The sequence below is a fragment of the Lissotriton vulgaris genome, chromosome 10, assembly GCF_964263255.1.
Source record: "Lissotriton vulgaris chromosome 10, aLisVul1.2, whole genome shotgun sequence".
Lineage (NCBI taxonomy): Eukaryota > Metazoa > Chordata > Amphibia > Caudata > Salamandridae > Lissotriton > Lissotriton vulgaris.
In genome coordinates, this window is record NC_141698.1 from 927,517,410 (window position 1) to 927,539,109 (window position 21,700).

At 45.2% G+C, this 21,700-nt stretch overlaps 1 protein-coding gene across 4 annotated transcripts in view; it reads left to right on the top strand.

Annotated features, from left to right (window-relative positions):
* ICA1 (islet cell autoantigen 1) overlaps nucleotides 1–21,700 on the top strand; it is a 315,337-nt gene that overhangs the window by 46,383 nt on the left and 247,254 nt on the right. For all 4 annotated transcript variants that reach the window (XM_086941905.1, XM_086941907.1, XM_086941906.1 and 1 more), the window contains exons 2-3: nucleotides 8,028–8,181; nucleotides 20,430–20,502. In XM_086941905.1, coding sequence (XP_086798031.1) covers nucleotides 8,028–8,181; nucleotides 20,430–20,502 — 227 coding nt within the window. The remainder of the gene's footprint in view (nucleotides 1–8,027; nucleotides 8,182–20,429; nucleotides 20,503–21,700) is intronic.

Here is a 21,700-nt window from a genome sequence, read left to right on the forward strand (position 1 = left end):
GGCAGAACCTATGGAGAAATGTCATTGCCTGGCATTCTTGGAGACTCGTAGTGGAAGATATCCCTGTTAACAACTGTGGATGTAGTGCTTCTAGTTTTTAAACTATAGTCACGTTATCACATTTTTACAACCCGTGGTAAAGATAGAAGCCCTAAACTTGTAAACTGTTATCAGGCTTCAGGATAAAAAGAAAAACACTTGCCCAACTCTGAATGCATGATCTTAATGCTATTCTGTTGCTCACTCTGCAAATGGCATTGGATCAATTTATAACACTCACCCTGAACTAAATGTTTTTTCTTTTTATCCTGCCCTTGCTTTAGACTTAGCACGTATATCTGATGATAGGGTACAGCGGTCTAAATACATGCGTTCGAGTCCCTGAGGAGATTGTCAAACATGTATTTGGTTAATTGGCTCCAATACTTAACGTGGTTGAAGAGTATAACATTCTGATATAATGGAACAGTTCTCTTCGTAACCACCCACCAGTTTCTGAAATAGTGCCTATTTATTCTCTGGTGTTAGTTTAAAGGTTTTTGTCCGGTCATCTGACACAGCCAGTAGTTATAAATCTAAAGAGGGCCCACATTTCCTTGCATAAACTCACAAAATTAAAAAGTGTTAAGAACAAATAGATTATGATTCTGCAATTTTGACAAACCAGCAGTGTTGTGTGCAGATTGCCAGTAAAAGTGGTTGTCTGATTTTTTTTTTTTGTCTTTACATCAATGTTATGTACGACACTGACAAATGACAATAGGTATGTAGCATGATACTAGAGAAATATGTCTGATATCTACATGGTATCCATTCGTTGTATAAAGATTCAGTGTTTTCTAAAATAGATTTTCTTCTGTGATTACCTTCACACAAACTCTCATTATATGGTGGTTTAAATGGCTTTCATGAGCCACTCCTAGGTAGAAGTATCTCAGATCCGACGATGGGATGGGTTATTAATCTTCAAGGATGGCAATGATTGCTTTATCGTCTCAATTTCTACCCCACTATTACTCACCAGTCCACATTGAAAGATACCCTGCTTGATTAGCAGAATGGGAAGGATCCTTTTTGTTGTGCAAGGATTTTAAGTTGATAGTGTTGATACTTTCAAAATATGTTCCTTAATGACAATAACCAGATGCCACCAGATTGTATATCTCGTTGTGAAGGAATTTGGTCTACAGGATAACTGATGAGGTTTGTGTGGCCAGGTGTCTTGGTACAAATCTCTCTGCACCATACTTTCACTTTGCAACTGTAGACTTAACATTGGCGTCAGATGTTTGCTTTGCCTAACTGAAATCTAAATCTGTCACAAGCTATGGTCCAACAGTTCCCTGTTGCTTCTTGAAATCCAATTTTAATTAGACCGAAAACGCAGGTCTTTTCAGAAATGTTTATTGGAAGACTCAGTTTATCTTAACTTCATTAAGCAGGGACTGGATACATTAAAACATTAATTTAGCTAAGGCCTTTGTCAGGAAAACCACAGTTAGCTGTGTTACTCTTAGGAGAAACAATGATAATAAAGGGCACAAACGATGAAGAAGCCCATAGGGGACTAACTAAATTTAAAGCCGATTTTAAGAGAATTCTAGTGGCCAAAGTAAAGAGTTTTCCTGTATATTAAGTGTAAACTGTACGATTTAAAGTTATCAGATGAGAAAACTTTACAATTTCAGCCAAAGTAAAATGCACAAGGAACTCCTTAACCCAGATGGGTTATTCTTGGGGGCAATTGAACTCAAGGAATTTTGTGTTTTATTGTATAAAGATGCTTTCTTTCACCAGATGGCTCCTGTGACCACAATGTATCTTTATAATGTTGGTTAGTCAAGAGAGATTTAGAAGGACATGTCCGAACTGAAGGCCGACCTTATTTTAGAAACTGGCTAGCACCTGCCCAATGGGAATTATACCGGATAGAATATTATTCCGGCTGAAGTTCAAAAAGCCTCTTCTCCTAACCAAAGGCCTGTTTTGGCCAAATCATTTACTTCTATAATGTACACCCCCTGACTTCATCCAGCCTAGCAAACATTGTTCTCCAAAGAATGGGTAATTTTATATTAAACGGTGTGCCTCTATCTGTGTAGCTTTTCTTTTATCCTTGATTATTGTTTCCCTCTAGCAGTATGACTCCTTTAATTAACGGTTCCCACAGAAGGAACAGGGGCGTTTAGAAGGTCCAGCATACATGCCCCAAGATGTAGAGGTCAAACAGCGTATGCAGTTCCGAAGGAGGAGGGTTAAGAGGTCACACAGGGAGAAGGAAGGGGCAGGACGGGGTACTCCAGGTAAAGAAAGGATGGTAGGCAGAAGTGGGGGGAGAACTCCTATAAGGAGAAAGGGCCCTCACACACCTAGAGAGGTGTCCTGCTTCAGCATAGCAATACAAAAGGGGATGATGGACGGAGCGTTTGAGCCAATCAAACACTCACCCCCAGTCAACTGATCTGGGTTTAATCCATCACCATTCTTTTGCTCACTCAGCCACCCCAGTTCAGACATGGCCATATGCAAATCAGTCTGACCCTGTGCCTCATGGGAACAGTCCAGGCCGAACTGCCAAGCCATGTCTTCCCTGGACCGGAAACAAGCATCCTGCCAGACCACTCCCCCTGCACTACCAAAAGTCGTAATTAGGTCCTTTGTGTGAGTGAGTGAAAATGAATGAGTGGGAGTGAGAATCTGTTAAGTTGTGAGGTTGCCATTTGACCTGACCTACTCAAAGTAGTAATTGACTTGTAGAGGCATCTATAGCAAAATGCAAACATTACCACACTGGAGGTAATAATTGCACATATTGGTATGCATGTCAGAATGCTGCCTCAGACACATTGAAGGTAAATCTTCATGTGGGGCATCTGTGGAAAAATATTGGCACATTGGATTACATTCGTTTCATAAGGAAGGACAACAGTAGCCTATGATAGGGGTATCCATGCTAAGATGTTCATGACCTACTAGAGGTAACTTTTGACATAAGGATCACACATAGTATATACACGACAGTAATGGCAAAATGTGGGACTTTCATATTGCATGTAATGTTGAGGTTAAAGGGGCACTGATTACAAACGGTTGGAGGCACCCAGAGGACATTTTTAGGTCTCGGCTAAAAGACGCGCGTAAGCGCGTCTCCGCCGAGATCTTATGTCAGGGACGATGCTTCCCAGGAGACAGCCTTGGTCACGCGCATTGCCTCAAGGAGGCGATTTCCGCTGGCCACGCGCTCGCGAACGCGCTCAGCTGCTGTCTCCTGGGAAGCAGCTACACCACACGCGCATGCGCAGAAACAGCGACAGACACACACGAGCGCTCATGCACGCACGCACCCACACATACAGCGAACCCAGCGTCGCATGCATACACACACACACACACACGTGCACCGAGCATCCCCCCCCACCCCTCCGTTGTCGCACCCCTCCCCTCCGCCGTCGCACCCCGCCCCCCACCCCTCCGCCGTCGCGCACACACACACGCAGACATACAGGCATTCTCTCCCCCCCCCCCCGCTCCGCTCACCGGTCAAAGGCCCTCCGGACACGCAGACATACAGGCATTCTCTCTCCCCCCCCCCCCCCCCCCCCCCTCCGCTCCGCTCACCGGTCAAAGGCCCTCCGACCGCGGGGCTCTCCCTCGGTGCTCCTCCAGGCACTCCGTGGGCGCGGGCTTCACAAAACGGAAGTCCCGCCCCACGATAGGTTTCGTTTTCTCAGTCCCGCCCCACGTTAGGTTTCGCTTGCAGCTCGTTGGGTATAAAAGCTTGTCGATCCAAGTGTGTGTGTATTGCAGATGTTATCCCTTTTTACAACAAACCTTGACCTCACCAAAGATTCGTAATTGTCCAAACATTCCTCTATCTTGGTTAGTTTTTGTGTAATAGGAGATAGCAAGGTAGTTAAAATACTCTCAAATGTCTTCCACTGTTCTAAATCACAGTTCGAGTTAATACCATTTCCCGCTGCATAATTGGTATCACCATCAACCAAATCGGCATTAATTATAGGACTGCCCTCCTCGGGTGAGACACTGTCACGGGTTTTGTTCGACCTTGCCACTTTTGCTCTACAAGGCTCTACCAGGCCTTTGTGGTCCTCCTCCCCGCTTCCTTTTTACTGCCGGTTCCAGAGTTAATCATTTGGTAGAGGTTTTTTTATTTGGGGATGTGGCAGATGCACGTGTAGAGACGCTGGCTGTAATGTTACTTTGGGTCAGTGGCGATTTTGGGGAATCCTCTAGTGTTCCAAGGGGATATGGAACTTCAACGCCAACCTCAATATTAGTCGATGGTATAATAATGATTACATCTTGATGAGCTGGCGAGCGAGCTGTAGCTATAGTCCCTAGGGAAGATCTCCTATTTAATAACTGGACCAGAGACAACAGATGCTCGGTACAGAGGTCCCCTAAGAATAAACTGATCAAGCGTCCCCACCACGCTGCCACCATGAGAAGTACCTAGGTATTTCCTTTCCTGTTTGCTCATCTTTAATAACTTAAGTGAACTTAAGCCAACTGGTAATGCAGAGTAGTGAGTAGTGAGTGCAGAGTGGTAATGCAGAGTAGTGAGTGTAGTGAGTGCAGAGCAGTGAGTGCAGAGCAGTGAGACCAGAGCAGTGAGTGCAGAGCAGTGAGTGCAGAGCAGTGAGTGCAGAGTAGTGAGTGCAGAGTAGTGAGTGCAGAGTAGTGAGTGCAGAGTAGTGAGTGCAGAGTAGTGAGTGCAGAGTAGTGAGTGCAGAGTGCAGAGTAGTGAGTGCAGAGTGCAGAGTAGTGAGTGCAGAGTGCAGAGTAGTGAGTGCAGAGTGCAGAGTAGTGAGTGCAGAGTGCAGAGTAGTGAGTGCAGAGTAGTGAGTGCAGAGTAGTGAGTGCAGAGTAGTGAGTGCAGAGTAGTGAGTGCAGAGTAGTGAGTGCAGAGTGGTAATGCAGAGTAGTGAGTGCAGAGTAGTGAGTGCAGAGTGCAGAGTAGTGAGTGCAGAGTAGTGAGTGCAGAGTGCAGAGTAGTGAGTGCAGAGTGCAGAGTAGTGAGTGCAGAGTGCAGAGTAGTGAGTGCAGAGTGCAGAGTAGTGAGTGCAGAGTAGTGAGTGCAGAGTAGTGAGTGCAGAGTAGTGAGTGCAGAGTAGTGAGTGCAGAGTAGTGAGTGCAGAGTAGTGAGTGCAGAGTAGTGAGTGCAGAGTAGTGAGTGCAGAGTAGTGAGTGCAGAGTGCAGATTAGTGAGTGCAGAGTGCAGAGTAGTGAGTGCAGAGTGCAGAGTAGTGAGTGCAGAGTGCAGACTAGTGAGTGCAGACTAGTGAGTGCAGACTAGTGAGTGCAGACTAGTGAGTGCAGAGTAGTGAGTGCAGAGTAGTGAGTGCAGAGTAGTGAGTGCAGAGTAGTGAGTGCTGAGTAGTGAGTGCAGAGTAGTGAGTGCAGAGTAGTGAGTGCAGAGTAGTGAGTGCAGAGTGCAGAGTAGTGAGTGCAGAGTGCAGAGTAGTGAGTGCAGAGTGCAGAGTAGTGAGTGCCGAGTGCAGAGTAGTGAGTGCAGAGTGCAGAGTAGTGAGTGCCGAGTGCAGAGTAGTGAGTGCAGAGTAGTGAGTGCAGAGTAGTGAGTGCAGAGTAGTGAGTGCAGAGTAGTGAGTGCAGAGTAGTGAGTGCAGAGTAGTGAGTGCAGAGTAGTGAGTGCAGAGTAGTGAGTGCAGAGTAGTGAGTGCAGAGTAGTGAGTGCAGAGTAGTGAGTGCAGAGTAGTGAGTGCAGAGTAGTGAGTGCAGAGTAGTGAGTGCAGAGTAGTGAGTGCAGAGTGCAGAGTAGTGAGTGCAGAGTGCAGAGTAGTGAGTGCAGAGTGCAGAGTAGTGAGTGCAGAGTGCAGAGTAGTGAGTGCAGAGTGCAGAGTAGTGAGTGCAGAGTAGTGAGTGCAGAGTAGTGAGTGCAGAGTAGTGAGTGCAGAGTAGTGAGTGCAGAGTAGTGAGTGCAGAGTAGTGAGTGCAGAGTAGTGAGTGCAGAGTGCGCAGAGTAGTGAGTGCAGAGTAGTGAGTGCAGAGTAGTGAGTGCAGAGTGCAGAGTAGTGAGTGCAGAGTAGTGAGTGCAGAGTGCAGAGTAGTGAGTGCAGAGTAGTGAGTGCAGAGTGCAGAGTAGTGAGTGCAGAGTAGTGAGTGCGCAGAGTAGTGAGTGCAGAGTAGTGAGTGTGCAGAGTAGTGAGTGTGCAGAGTAGTGAGTGTGCAGAGTAGTGAGTGTGCAGAGCAGTGAGTGCAGGTGCAGAGTGGTGTGTATTGGCAATGTAAATGACAATGCCATTTATTTATGATTTAAAGAAAAAAAAGAAATGTCATGAGCAATGCCAATTGCTCTACCTTTAATGATGCCGAGACCATTGCATTGCAAATGCTTGTTTTAAATGGGTTAAACGTGTGAGGACTTTCAGGTTTTTAGTATATTTCTATGAAACATGTTTTAAAATGCAGTATTAGACCAATTGTTTTTCAATATTATCTTGGGGTAGAGGCCCCAGATCCTTTCCCAGAAGAAGTGCGACTCGCTTGCTTTGCTTTCCCTCTAAAAGTCCGGTAAATGTTGGCTTGGCATGTCCTGTTGACACCAAAATAGAGATGATATCTAAAATCGGCATTTTTCTGTGTTCTAGTACTCATGCCATTATTTTGGAACTTCAGCTATGTTAATTATTGTGATGCCATCAAGATTATTGTCATGTGACATGACTTCCTGGAAGGATTCAGATGGAAAAGGTCATATGTCACTACTATGTTATTAAACTAAAGAGTGTGATATAATTTCTGCTAACCTTTTGTAATTTTGTCAACTGATGTTATGCACAAACACGAATGCAGGTGATTGGAGAGACTTTAGGTCCAGATGTACTAAGGACTTGCGTTGTCCTTGTGTGACGCAAGTCATTGCAAGTCCATAACTGGGATTTACAAATCCACAGAAGTGGCAATTTGTGCTGCCTTACATAACTTCGTAAAAAAAAGGAACACAATGCAGTGGTTTGCTCTGTGTTTAGATACATTATGTTGTGTAGGCGGTCCATGGGTGGATCATGCATTGCCTTACAGCCAACCATGAAATTTGACACAATCACAGATTTAGAGACACTTGTAAACCTGGGATTGCACCAAAATGGTGAGCCTACCACACAGAGGCGCACTGAAGAGCAATCATTCTTTCTCTTCGTTATGTCCTCTTTCTACACGCGCTGCATTCTGCAACACACATAGAAAGAGGGATTGCCTCCAAGGAATATTTCTGTGCAGGAAGTTGTGCCTTGCTGCACAAAAACAATCCTGCTCATAATACAAACACTCTTGCACTATAGTGCAAGGGTGCCTGCGTTGGCGCTATGAAGCACACAGTGCACCAGAGGAAGGCGAGAGCAAAAATGCTCTGTATCTTCTTAAATATAAAACAATTCTGCTCTCCTTATTGCGCACCGCAGCAAGGTCCCTTGTTGCGTTGCATGAAATAATTGTAAATAGGTGTATTGCACTTGTTTCCCACAAAAATGGGGCACTAATGATAATGAGCATTGGTTTATTCTGCTTTCAGAGGTGGCCACTGTAGCTTTCTTAAGCGAGAGGAGACTGTTCGGAATTTCTTGCAGTTATCCTATTGTGTAATCTTTAGTTAGACTACCAGCAACAGTTGGATAGTTTTCGGCAGGGATGAAGCCTAGGGTTTCTTGAGGCGCTGAAGTTGACATAAAATGGGCTGATCAATCGTACCTATTTCAAAGCTGAAGCTGCGATTGTCCCACTGGATTCCTAGATTCCCATGCTGTGTGATGGTCTTCAATATGAGAGGTTTGTAAACTGAGTCTGACAATTGCTTTCCTGGTCCTGACGGTTTACGATTAAGGTTGCAAAAATACCTTTTATTTGTGGGAAATGGCATCCTTAATTTAATAACTTGTCTCTGCGCCTGATTTATGTTTAAAATATGGCAGTGGTTAACTTGAATGTATTTGAAAAATAGCTATCCCCGAATATTTTTTTTAAATCTAATGTGTTTTTTTTAAATTAAGTTTCAGTAATTATGCTCCAAATCAGGAAAAGTCTGTGGTTAACAAAATGCAACAGAAATATTGGAAAACAAAGCAGACCCTCATTAAGGTCACAGGGAAGAAAGAAGATGAACACGTGGTCTCTTCTGACGCAGACTTGGATGCCAAGCTAGAGGTAAGCGATGATTAGGTTGTACCATTTGCCATTTTAATTTAGCTGAGCGTGATTTGTAGCCTTCTGGAAAAAATGTTTTTAGAAACCAAATGGTGGAAGAACACGTTTGTGCTGGTATATTATATGTCTTTCTCTGTGGGTCAGTTTTCCGTTTTCCCCAGTTCCAAAAACGAATTAAAACAACCTTTTTTGGTGTGATGTAGGACTTTTAGTTGGTTCGAAAACTTCATGTAATTAAATCGTGAATGAAAGAAATTGCTTATAGGGGCTTTGATTAGGCCTTTTCAGCCATTGATTTGTTCAGCTGTCGTTCACATTTTGCTTCCGGCTACCACAGCATGAGACCGTGGGTCAGCCACCTACATTGTCTCCCTTGCTGTGAGAGGGATGGAATGTTTTTCTGACCAAATGTGCATATCCACCTAAAACGTTGGGCATGTTGGTTCCAGTGCTGTTGGGCCCAATACTTTAATTTACCAGTGTGTTTTTCTTTCCATTATAATTTTTTATGTTTGCATTTTTTTTTATCCTTGTATTGTATTTAAACCTTGTTTATTTTCCAGTGATTCAAAGCCACTAATAACTTTTTCATTTTTGTGCGCTAATAAGAATGCTGTTTTTCTGATGTGCATTAAAATTCGGAGTGGGCGGAACTCGCATTGTTACATAAGTACTTAATGAGATTCTGCGGAGTTCTGTGAGCGGGCAGAATTGGCATGCCACGCTGACTTTTAGCGACAGGAGCTTGTTCAGCAAGAATGGCACCAAGTGGGATGCCAGGGGCCGCGGCTTCTTACTGCTGCTCAAGAAGATTTCCTACTTGAGCGACGGCTTTCTCAGTGTAAATGGTCGCAACCTGCTGCAACCGCTTACAACGAAAAATTTCACCAGGAGGCATTCTCGTGCCTGAAAATCACGCTGGGGGACACAAATTCTGGTTCACCAACTTAACGTTGGCAAGCCACACTCAGGAAAAAAACTCCGCCGTGCGACAATTGATGGAGTTTTGGGGCAACTCCGCATTCCAAGCAAAATATGGAGTGAGCAACAGCGCAGGCGGGCCGAATTTTTCTGCCACCCCTAGCCAAAATTAGCTTGTGCCCCTGTTCTAAGTACACTTGCCTGCAAAGAAGCACACACTCTTTTCTATTGAAATTGTAAGCAATGGTTTATTTTATTTTTCAGTTACTTTTTTTATTGGAGGCATATCACTGTCATATTTGGGCAGACGTGATTCCTTGTTCTTTTTTTATTTTTGCGGCATCCACTTGCAATATAGGAAAACACATTTCTGAGCCGAAAAACAAGATCTTTCTAAAATCTTGTTTTCGTATTAAATGGTCTCTGCTTGCCTGTTGGCAGACAAAAGTTCACAGATAACTCAATTCTGAAGGCAAAGATGACCGTTGCAGACAAGGTTGGTAGATGAGCATATGCAAGTCAAAGAGATATAATGGAAATAGGGTGCAAAGGAAAATGATGCAAAGGGAAAAAGTAAACTGGAAAGAGAAATGTAATTAAGGAAAAAACATGGAAAGGAGGAAAAGAAAGATGGATAAACAAAGGTGGTAAAGAAAACCGTGGAAACAATGAAGCCTCAAGGAAGGAAAAGTGAAAACCAGGATAGAAGGATGGATGGATGGATGGATGGATGGATGGATGGATGAATAGATGTATTGGTGGAAAGATAAATGGTTTGATGGTAGGGCAAATGGATGAGTGAAAGGGGGATTGATGGGCAGATATTTAATTGATTGGAGGTGTCGATAGGAGGTTGAGTAGATCATTGGATGGAAGGGTGAAACTATGGAAGATCAGGTGAGTAGAAAATTCATGTTGTGGACAGAAGTGTTGAGCCTGATGAATGGAAGGATTACAGAAACCCTTTTAGGGAGGTGTTAGACCTGTCAGCCCTAGGGTGGTCTTCCCTATTTTTTTCGCTTTTGCCTCATTTTTCCCACCTACTTTTTGTTGGACTTAGGACTTTGGGCACCCTCCCATTGCTAATCAATGCCAGGGTGCAGGTGCTCTCTTCCCCCAACATGGCTGCCACTGACCCCTACTACTGCAGCATGATCTTTTTAGGCACACTTTAGTAGCCAGGAGCTGGATGGAACCCTTAAACAATGTTGCAATACCAGCCTGCCAGCCTGCCCATAGCTAGAATGAGGGAAGCTCCTGGAACCTTCCAGAACAGGGCAGGTGACACCAACTGCCACTGCCAACTGACGCTATATAAGGAAAGGGAGGGAAACTTTCTAGTCAGTTGGGGCATCACTGACCTGGGGGACCCTTCGCAGGAGATTTAGGCGTTAGGGCCTAGCCAGGGGCCTATGCCACTGGGAGTGACAGGGCTTAGGTGCTGCCTTCCAAGTAGTGTGAGGAACCCTGGACTAGCCCACTGATCTGGCCCGGCGGGAGGGGAACCCAGGGACCACCTGAAGTGACCTACAGACAAGCCTCCAACTCAACTCACCCCCCCCCCCCCCCCAACCAAGCAACCAAGATTCTGCTGTAACAGAAGGGCCCCCAAGAAGGGACTTTACTGCCGCAGGACTGCTGGAGGTTCGACCAGGTATTGGGCCTTGCCATCTCTGTGCCCTGCGCATCCACCTGGGCCCCTGCGCTGTCCCGCACCAACTGCCTGTCCTGTGTGAACTGCCTGAATTGACTGGCTGCCTACCCAGCACTCCCCTGCTCATAGCTGCCAAGGTTTCAGATTGCTATGTGTGACATTTTCATGATGTCAGTGTAATTATGAGTGACATTTCAATGTCTGAGTGACACTTTCTCGCGAGCAACATCAAGCAATGACGACGAGGGAAACAGATAAATATCAGAAATTACACCAATCTGAGCAACAATAAACTTTAAGAAGGTCTTAAAACTGTAGCATAGCACCACAAATGAAAGGGCACTAACCAGAGACAGACGGCGTGACTGCAGTTCTCAGAGACATGTTTCCCCTGAATAAAACTAAGCACTTAAATCCATGGAAAAAGCTAAATACCAGAAAATATGCCCTCTACAACAATAATAGGCTTTGGAAAGACTTTCAAGCTGTTGCGAAAACCCTGATATGCAAAGTCACTTTCTAAGATGATGGCTACAGGGAGGGGATCCTAGAGGAGCCATTTATATTTCAGGCTAGCAACAGGCTTATCTTTTAAAACTCCATGGAGATATAAATGTCACACAGATGATCAATCGTGGTAATAAAATAAATAATTTTTAGAACCATTAAATGTGAACTGTAACTAGTCAAAGTGTGCTTTTTTCCCCCTAATGGACCATTTCTCCCTTTTGCATTTTCACGCTGCTTTTCAGAAAAGGTTTTTGTCATTTATAAAAACAAAAGCGCTCAGGTCTTACAAGCAAAATGCTGCTTAGGCCGGATGTGGAGAGCAGGGCACGTGCACCCTCACGTAAGGATGGCAGCATGGGTGTAACATAAATACTAGCTCCGGAACTCTCCAGCACTTTTAGGTGACCTCAAGATGCCATAATCGCTAAAGAAACAGCTAAAAATGTAAACGTTTAGACAAAAACGCAATTGTGGAGATCAGAAGCTGTGCTGTCCAAAATAACACCTATAAAGCTGCGCCACACCGAATTCATTAATATTTAATTGACTTTGTACAATGAGGTAGCCATAAGGCACCATAAGCGCTATCGAAACAAGATATATAACATAACAATACTTTTAATCTTCAGTATGATAGTGCAGCGGTAGATATGAAATTGTAATCCTCCATCTCACCCTTTGAGAAGCGTGGAATCGTAGAAAGAAACTATCAGTTTGCAGGTAGGATCAGCAAATGGAAGGGTTTTGGGTTTAAATCCGCTAGTGCCCCTTCTAAACAAAATCCCAAGCAGGCCTCTGCAACAAGTTATGAAATAACTTGCATAGCATATCGTAATGTGAATGCAGAGCCCGCACACTGCCCATATGCACAGGGAGGCCCCTGCACACATTTGTGTTCAGACGTTATGGGCTGTCACAGCTACTACACAGACACTGACCTTGTGAACTGTGCTGAATTAACGTTGCTGGCGCTGAAAGTAATTGGACGAGCAGCACTGGCGGGGTTGCTAGCGCTATTCATAAAATGTAAAGCACATTTTGAAGAAAACAGAGATTCATCACTGAGGCACAATTTACTTTGTGAGGTGACTCAAGGAGCACCAATTGTACGGGCAGCACCTCGCTGCAAAGTCTCCCGCCGCAGAAAACACCAGCCGGGCAAGATTGTGTGGCTTAGCAACCGCTGCACAGGAACAACTGGTGTGCTGCTGGGCTGCTGAGGAGCAACTGTGTCACAGTGTGACAACAAGTAAGTTACAACAGCGCACTACAAAGTCAGTGGCAGCACGCTGCCTGGCAAATAAGTACTTACTACTAAGTGCTTTCAATGAGGTGGAGCCCAAGCAATTAAAAACCGCAGAAGGTGTGTCATGAGAGACAGCAGTCCTGCGGCCTGCAGATTTACAACGGTCTTCTGAAATCAGATCTTGCAGATAAGCCGACCTCAGAAAGATGACGGGACAGAGCAGCCCTGCCTGCAACTGTGTCTGAAATTAAAGATCTTGCAGTGCGTACGTTCGGCTCCACGCTGTGTGTGCCAGTGTGCGACAACAAAAACGTACAACGCACACTACAAATTGGTCAGTGCTGAGTGGCAGCAGGCTGCCTGGCCAAGTCGTACTACTAAACTAAGTGCTTTCAATGAGGTGGAGCAGCCCACTGAAAAACCGAAGGTGTCACGAGACAGAGCAGCCCTCCCCTGCGGCCTGCAGAGTCTGAAATCAGATCATCAACATCATCTTTTCTTGCAGATAAACCTCCGAAGGATTACTAGACAGACCAGCCCTGCCTGAGACTGTGTCTGACAACAACTTCACAACACATGACTACAACCTACGTTCGTGGTGGCTGCCTGCCCATTTATTACTTACTTCTATCTCTCTCGGTCTGTCTCACCCTGCTGGCGGTATAGCGGCCGTGACTCTCCCGCAATCATCTGGAGGAGGATCACGATCTGCCTGATGCGCGGGCCCATTGCAAAGACTGACAGGCAGTGTGTCACTGCAGGTGAGTCGATGATGCTGTCTTACGGTCTCGTCCCCGCCCGGCCGCTAAAAGTATGCGCAGGCTGAGGCAGCAGGCACTCGACTAGTCACTGACACGGACTATCTCTGTTGAGCCCCCCGCCACTCTAACGAACAGGGACCACTTCCTGTGCAGGTGGACGTGATGAGGTCACCGATCATTATAATCCATCCCATGGCGCAACACCAGCCAGTAGCAACCTCTGCTGAGCTGTGAGGGGTCAGTAGGGCCCACGAGTCTTCGACAGAGATTGAGTCAGTGTAGTGATTGACAGCAGCGCCGTGCTGCGACACGGGCGCACGGCACCAGGTCTTGGAATTAGCAAGGGCAGTTGCAGAAATTGTAACACCCACTGACTTTCAGAGCGAGGGAGACAGATTTAACTGTTTACTATCGGAGTCCGCTCTGCTGGCAAGTGAGTCTGCAGTGCAGCGCTGGGGAGCAGCAGAGCTCGCATACAAGTCAACACGAGTTTCTAAAATTGCGTGACATTGCATTTCGGTGCGGTGATGTGGAACACCGCACTGAATTGCGTGAGAGTCACACCTGATGCGTGACTCTTGGCAGGACTGCCTGCTGTGGCCCCTGTAGAGCGCTGCACTGAATAGACCGGCTGTGGTCCCAAGAACTGCTGTGTGCAAGCTAGCGCTGTGATTGTGGCCCAGAGCGCGGCCTCCACGAGGTGCCAACTTTTCCCCCCACTGTGCCTGTGAGAAGTACCGAAGTCCTAGAGACCTTCATGCCCCTGAGTGCGCTGTGATCCTCGAGGTTCTGGAGGCCCAGAAGCGCTAGACTTACGAAGCGCTATATCTGCCCAGCACTGCTCAACTCCACGCCCCAGAGCCGAGGCTTCTTGCGCTTTGCCACCCACAAGCGCCGTTTGTGCACTTACCGCTGTCGCCCTGTCAGGCGCTGCCTTCCCTCAGTCACCGCTGCACCCCGGACTGTCTGCGGCGCCCGGCGGAGCGCTGACATTGCCGTCTTCTGCCCTGGCGGCCCCCTTATGCCAGGAGAGGGCCGCCGTCTGGTTGCTGCGGGCCGTGTCCGACATCGGAGGGATAGCTGAGGAGAGGGCCGACACACGCGATACAGTAGGCCCCCCGCTAGGCCTAGAAGCCATCTCCACCCCTGCCATGTGACGGGGTGCCCGGCCGCGTCACTGGCTGCGCCCCACCCTGCGGCAGTGTGATTGGCCGCCGGGCTGCGCCCCCTTCAAGCCAGACCTCTGATTGGTCACACCGCCCGAGAAGCCCCGCATCCGGCCCCACGCCGCAAAGAACACCGCAGGGCTCTGGAAAGAGTACAAGCCCTCTCTCCAGCCCCGGAAGCCGACGCAAGGGCCTCGAAGGGCCGAAGACCAAAGTTAACCCCCAGGAAACTGTTGTGGGGCCTGTGGCACCCCCGAGACATTGGGAACTGGGCCTGAGCCCTGTAAGTCATTTGGAGTACTGTAGGTGCCGACCCAAGGGGCCCTGGCCCCGAGTGTGGAAATATTAATGTGGCCTGCGGGAGTGAATAGTCTGGCAAGGTGAAACTGTTTCCTTCCTGCTGAATGAAGTATTAAAGGAACTCTCCCTGTTCACTCAAGGAGTGTGTAACCCTGTGTAATGAAATGTTGATCCCTAATTAGGGAATTGTTTATCCTTTACCAAGGAGATGCCTGATATACTTTAGGCACTGACTTTTACTAGTCTTGTTGAATTGCCCTACATATGTTCGATGAAATGTTCTAGTCTCACCTAATGAACTGGTTGATGCTATAGTAGTGACACTTGATTTCCCTTTACGCAAGGGTTAGGGAGTCATGCTAGATTGATTACTGCACCCTTTTCTCCTCTGATGAAATGCTTTACTCTTGTTTATTGTTATGCTGATTCCTGACACGAAGGAAGGTCCTTGCTAAAGTAATGAAATGTCACACCTTTAAGGAAATGTGTTGATGAAATGTTTTTAAGAGAATATTGAAACCTCTGCTTCCCCTCAATGAAATATGCCAAAGAGTTATTGCTACTGTGAACATTAATTGCCTTGATTTCAAGCCTATATAAAAACTTATCGATTTGAATCAAACGTATCTGGTGTGGTCTAAGTCCTTGCGTGCACTTATTGTCTCGGTGGATGCGTGTGCTGTGTAGTCACTTAACACCTGAGCTTTCGGGTGCCTACCTGCTCGTGCCATGCTACCCCTGGGGAACTGGTGACCACAGTTCTTACATTTGGTGGCGAGCGGTGGGATCCAGGACCTGTGACTATACAGCACCCTCCAGTGGGACAGGGTGCCCTGCAATTAGACTGGACACCTATCGTGCCTACAAGCTCGCTCAATTGACCCCCACTGTCTAGCCTGTAGAGTGTGTAGAGGCCTGTGTTGACCCAGTATTGTACCCACGTCCTAGCATCTTTCCTTGATTTTATCTGGGTCCCCACCTGGCAAAATGGAGTTCCAGCTAGCCGATCTGGAGGAGTATGGTGCAGCTTAGGGAATTTTGTCAGGGGATGGGGGTGCCGTTTGGGCGGAGAGCCTCAAAGGAAGAACTCTGCAGCGCCTTGAGGGCATGGGTAAGGGCCCACCCAGAGGGGAGAGGGGATGGGGAACAGGAGGGACAGGTCACACAAGGGGAGGCGGGCACTCCCGAAGACCCAGGCCTGTTCAACATTGATATGACCGACAATGTGTTGCCAGGAAGACGTTCCGGGACAGGGAGTAGTGTATCCAGGGGGAGTGCGTTGTCTCAGGAGTATGAGGACAGGAGGGAGGAGAGGCGATAGAAGTGGGAGCTTGCCAAGCTAGAGCACGAGAGGGAGAGAGAAAGGGAAGATAAGAAGCTTGCTTTGGAGGAAAAAAGATTCGCTATGGGGGAAAGTAAATTGGCGCACAAGCTCCAGCTTAAAGAAATGGAGCTGCAAGCATTGCAATTGGGTGTGCCAGGAAGTCCTAATGGTGGCAGCGTACCAGGGGCTCAGCAGGAGCCCAGATTCTAGTTACCCAAGGAGGTGATAGCGAGTTACACCCAGGGGGATGACATTGCTAGGTGGTTGGAGGCGTATGAAATGGCCTTGACCGCCCATGGGGTGTCCGAGAAACATTGGGGAGGTGGCCTGTACTGTTATATACCTCCCAATGTCAGGGACACCCTCCTGTACTTGGATAAGGCAGACCAGTTCAGGTATTCCCCCATGAAGGAGGCACTCAGTAAAAAGTTCTACCTCAACCCCGAAAGGTATCGCCAGAAGTTCCGTGACAGCCATAAGCTGTCCACGCAGAATTGGGTGGATTTATTTGACTATGCCCGTAAGGCTCTGGATGGTTGGGTGCGTGCAGCGAGGTGCATGACTATGAGGGCCTGTACAATCTTTTTTTGAGAGAGCACCTCCTGGATAAGTGTTTTCCGGAGCTGCGCCAACATCTGGTGGACCGCAAGCTGACTGATCCCCGTTGTCTTACGGAGGTAGCGGATACCTGGGTTAGCACCCGGGTGTCACAGAAGGGCCCCGGGGGAGATGGTCCGAAAGGCAGACAGGGCGTGTCCCAGAAGAAAGAGGGGGGGAAGATAAAAAGGAGTGGTTGTGCATAGGGTTCAATGATAATTTGCACGCAGAGCAAAACCTGCTAGTATTAACCTATCCCAAAGTAAGGACTCCACCTCACAGCCACACCTAGTACTACTGCTTGCTAGGATTCATTCAATCTATTAAATCTTAGGTGGTGCAGCATAGACTTGTCCCACAGTTATATCTGAACAAATAGGTTCTCACAGTGTTCAGTGAAGTCATTGTCTTTCTCTCCTCAATTACTATAAAAGCGGGATCAGAGAAGGAAAAGGGGAAGTAAGATATAGCCCTCGTAGACTTTGTGCCTACCTGTCCGTCGTCTTGATCTGTGACTGAGTCAGGGGGAGGCACTGGGCTGTTGTAAGAGCTACAATTTAACTGGTTGTGTCAATTTCAGCAGCAGCCAATCACCGTTTAGTAAAGTCAAAAACTGCAGCCTCCCGATTGAAACATCGAGGCATACTTTTGTTCCAAAAGCTTTACCACACTCAGTTGTTATATTATTGTGTATGAGCCTAGACAAAGCGCCAAACTTTAGTTAAGGTGCAGCCAGCTGAGGTTGCCTATACCAAGACGCTGTTTGACTCGCGTAGTCTCGCGAGAGGGTGAATTGAACTTACGAATGATGTCATTCGTCCGGTGTATGTAGTTCCAGGAACGTTTCACGCAATAGATGTTCTTCCATTGCGAATATTGCCACACGGTTATTATGTGTTTTGTATTTAAGCCCAGAACGACAAAACTTCACACTCTATTTGATTGGGGTGCAGCCAGCCATGGTAGTTTTCCCGAAATTCTGCTTGACTTGTATAGTCTAGTGTAAAGGAGAAGGAGAGCTGCAATGTGATGTCACCGAAATAACTTTGTTGTGACCCCAGCATACCTCGCATAGTCTCGCTATTTAGTAAAGCTATTCAGTTGCATAAGATAAACAAGCATTACAAATGCAATAGGTCTCGCCTTTGATTAAGTTAAAGCCATTTGCTTCGTTATACAAAACCATTAGCAAAGGAAATGGCTTTAACTTAATCAAAGTCGACACCTATTGCATTTTCAATGCTTGTTTTGAATCTGTTTAGGAGCCAGTTAGTTTGACCGATCTCCCCCTCTCATGTTGGATTTAACTCCTCACCTTTTTAGTTGATTTATCCTTCTGAGTTATAGCTATGCATTAAATCACCTGAGTGCTGAATTAGTGATTGTAAAGCGGCCACAAGTAGAGATGACTTCTACCCAGATTGTATAGGTCTCAGACCTAGTTATTTTATTGTGAAGATTAATAATCAAACTCTCTCCTAAGTTTTGGTTTGAATTCAGAGATGAAGACATTAAAGATGCATATCAGAAATGTTTCCTAAAATGCCAACAAGCACCCTCCCCTAAAATGGCTTGAAGTTTCAAGATATCACTTTTATTACTAAATGCCTCGATGTCCTACTAATATCTAACACACTATCACTCACTCCCTTCTATTGACTCAACCTTCCCTTATGACCACACCATCATGCACATTGAGGTAAACCTGCCCTCCAGCGCTCTCACCTTGCAGGAACATCCCGATCTCCAGATTTCCTCCAAGCGGTCCTCACCAAGATGCACAGACATCCCTTCTAGATGAAGCAATACATTATTTATCTATTTAGCCATACCCTGAAAGAAGTATTTGATTCCCACCATCCCAAACACACCCTCTCCCTACTGCTTATGGCCACAACCATAATACTACATCTACCAGTTGTAGTCTATTTTTTATTAATTTTTGTATGGAATAAAAACCGGTTCCAGGTATAAACTTGGATGTATTTGACAATACTAAACGATCATACTTTCGCGACCTGATCACCTCTCTTCGCCCCCACCTGCCTCACCTACAGCAGCTTCCCTGCTCCATCAAAACTATGCTGTACACCATGCTTACCTGTGAGACCATTCCACTTTAAGCATGGGCTGCAGCCCCCTGGTTCTAACCGTTTTGAAAAACCCAGTGTGTTTATGAAACTTCTGGAAATTTGTGTTTAACATTTGAGTCCAGCTTCAACTCCTAGTAGTTAGATCTTTGTTTGTATTCCCACTGCAGGCGTTTCTGTTTAAACCATATGCCTCAGACTCCAGTTAAAGTGAATTATCTTCAGGCAGTTCATTTAGTGTGAGTTCAATATCCCCCACAGTCCAGTAGTCAAAATGAAGAAACTTAAAAAGCAAAGTGTGATTTATTACAGCAATATAAAAAGTAGGAAAATGTGCCTCGTTGAGTCTTAATCTGCAGTGTGAAAACTAGACCTTATGGACATTACTACAGCATTGTAGATGTTGGACAGATATGTTCACTCAGTATAATTTCAGTGATGAGTCTAAAAATGCATTCCTGAAACTGGACAGTATAGAAATTCACAAATGTGTGCACTATTGCCAGTTTGAGGTTGTGATAGAGGTACTTGTGACCACCAGATTAGAATAAAGGATCTAATATGGGCAACTAGCTCTGAATTGTATCGGAGCTAGCTATCACATCTGCATTTTAGTCCCATGCTATTGACATTGGTGTGTTTGGCTAAATGTACTTCTAGTGTTTGTTTGCCAAAAGTCATTCTAAATTATAATTGGTAGAGGATAAGTGTGTTATCTATTCAGTTGTGTTACATCTTAATAATTTATGATTTTCATGTAAAACAGAATCACGTGGGCACAACCATTCCAAATAATGTCTCCTCTTTTTCCCATTCTCCCAACCCAGTAAAACTGCCATCTCGAAATTCTTCCATTCTGTTTTAAACCATTCTCTTTATCCAGCCCTTCATCTGTACCAGCCGCCAACAAAAGGCTTTCCAAAATGTTTGTTTTGATGACCTCTTGGTAGTTTTGAGATTATTTGTGACCTCATTTTCTGGCTTGCCCGTATACATCTTGTTAATTCTCTCAGTTCATAATTGAAAAAGAACAGCCTTGAGCGGGGCCAGAACTGCCAGTTATGAAGCCAAGAACCTACTCTTTTAGCAGGTTGTTGAGGGGTTTGGAAATGGTGAGCAGTGGTTGAATGGGTGATCCACCTCCCTTGCTTTCATTCCAGTTCATGGTCAACTTGCTTTTTCAATGACCGTGCACTTGTGGGGACTTCTCCTCTGTGCCACCTGACGAGTAGTGGGCAGATATCTTTAGACCTTCTCAGAACAGACAACTGTCTGTTTTCAAGGTTTTGTTCGAATTTAGCCTTCATTGCAACAATGCACTTGATGAGATGTAGGCAATAGGGGTGGACAGTGATGCAACCATGCATGGGGAATTTAGTCTGTTCAAGATGTCTTCAACTTTGGAATAGCAGGGGGTGGGAGGTAAACAGCGGCCCTATACACTTCAGATGCCTGAAGCCCAACCCTTCTCTCCCTTCTATCCACTTATGGACACTGCATACCGAAATGGTCTTACAAAATGTATCAAGATAACTTTAGGTATTTGTTAATGAACCTATGGTTCAGTGTTGCATGAAGAGTCTAGAAATATAGTTGAAACTGTTTGGCAGCTCCTTGTGCGCTATTTCAAGGATCGTTTCTGTGTATTTTTCCCTAATTTGTTTGTTTGTGTATTCCAGCTGTTTCATTCAATACAAAGAACAGGCATGGAGTTACTCAAAGTAATTGAACAGTATCAAAGAAGGATTTGCTGTAAGTAACTTTGCTTTTTGTGCACTATAATGGACTATGAGTTAGAATATTTGGATGGATTTTTTGCTGTATTCTCCATTTACTATTTCATGGCACTAATATTGGGCCAGCAAATCCCTCTGCAAAAAGAAAGAAGTAAATGATGGCTAAATATGAACAAGTTTGACCATTTTAGACTGATTAAGGATTATTTTCAGATTAAAGACTTTAGACACAAGCCAATCTTGTCACATGTTTTTTTAGTCTGTACCTTAATTAGTAGATGGGCAGATTTGTTATGATAGTCGAGGTTTTGGTGAAGCTAGGTGGTCGACTTTAGAACACTTCTAGATTTGAAGTTCATTAAGAATATTGCCTCAAACAATGACCACATGCTTAGTATTCTTACACAGACAAGCAAATTAGGGCCGGATTTATATTTTGGTTGACTGGTTAATCCGTCACAGTGTTGGCGGATATCCTGTCTGCCGAAATATAAATGCTATAGGATATAATGGAATTTATATTTTGGTGGACGGGATATCTGTCACAGTTGTGACTGAGTAATCCATCCACCAAAATAGAACTCAGACCCTTATTTATTCATTCTTGACCGCTTCTTTATCTGGTAGCTTACCAGGGAAGAGGCAATATTGCGTTATTCCAGAGTGAGCATTATGTTTGCATTTGTGATATAATATATTTTGGAACCAAGTGTAGAGGCATGCATAGGAAATATTTGAATATTAATCCATGTTCGATAACAATTCACAACTTTATTCAGAACCACGTGCAAAAACGTACTTCATTTGTTTGAAACCTGAAAAAAGTGACGCTTACATTTATTACAAAAATCTAAATGTATTCAAGCAAACTCTCATATGAAAATAATGTATCTGTGCTTTTGCATAATTTTTTAAAAAGGTCCATGCTTAACACAATATTCTGTGAAACTGATTATTTTATTTCGGTTCTGTAATACCATAAATCCTTCCTTATTTGAGCGGTTTACAAATAAATGATAATGCCTAAGCATGAAATCCAAGAGATTAATGATTGACTTGCATCAACATCACAAGCATTATTACTATCATGGCTATTACTTGCTTATCCTACAAAAGGCCCCTGATCTTACTTCAAATGTTTGTTATAAAGGCCCAAACATTTTGATTGTAACAAAATGTGAATGATTTTAGACTGCTCATAACTGGCACCGAGA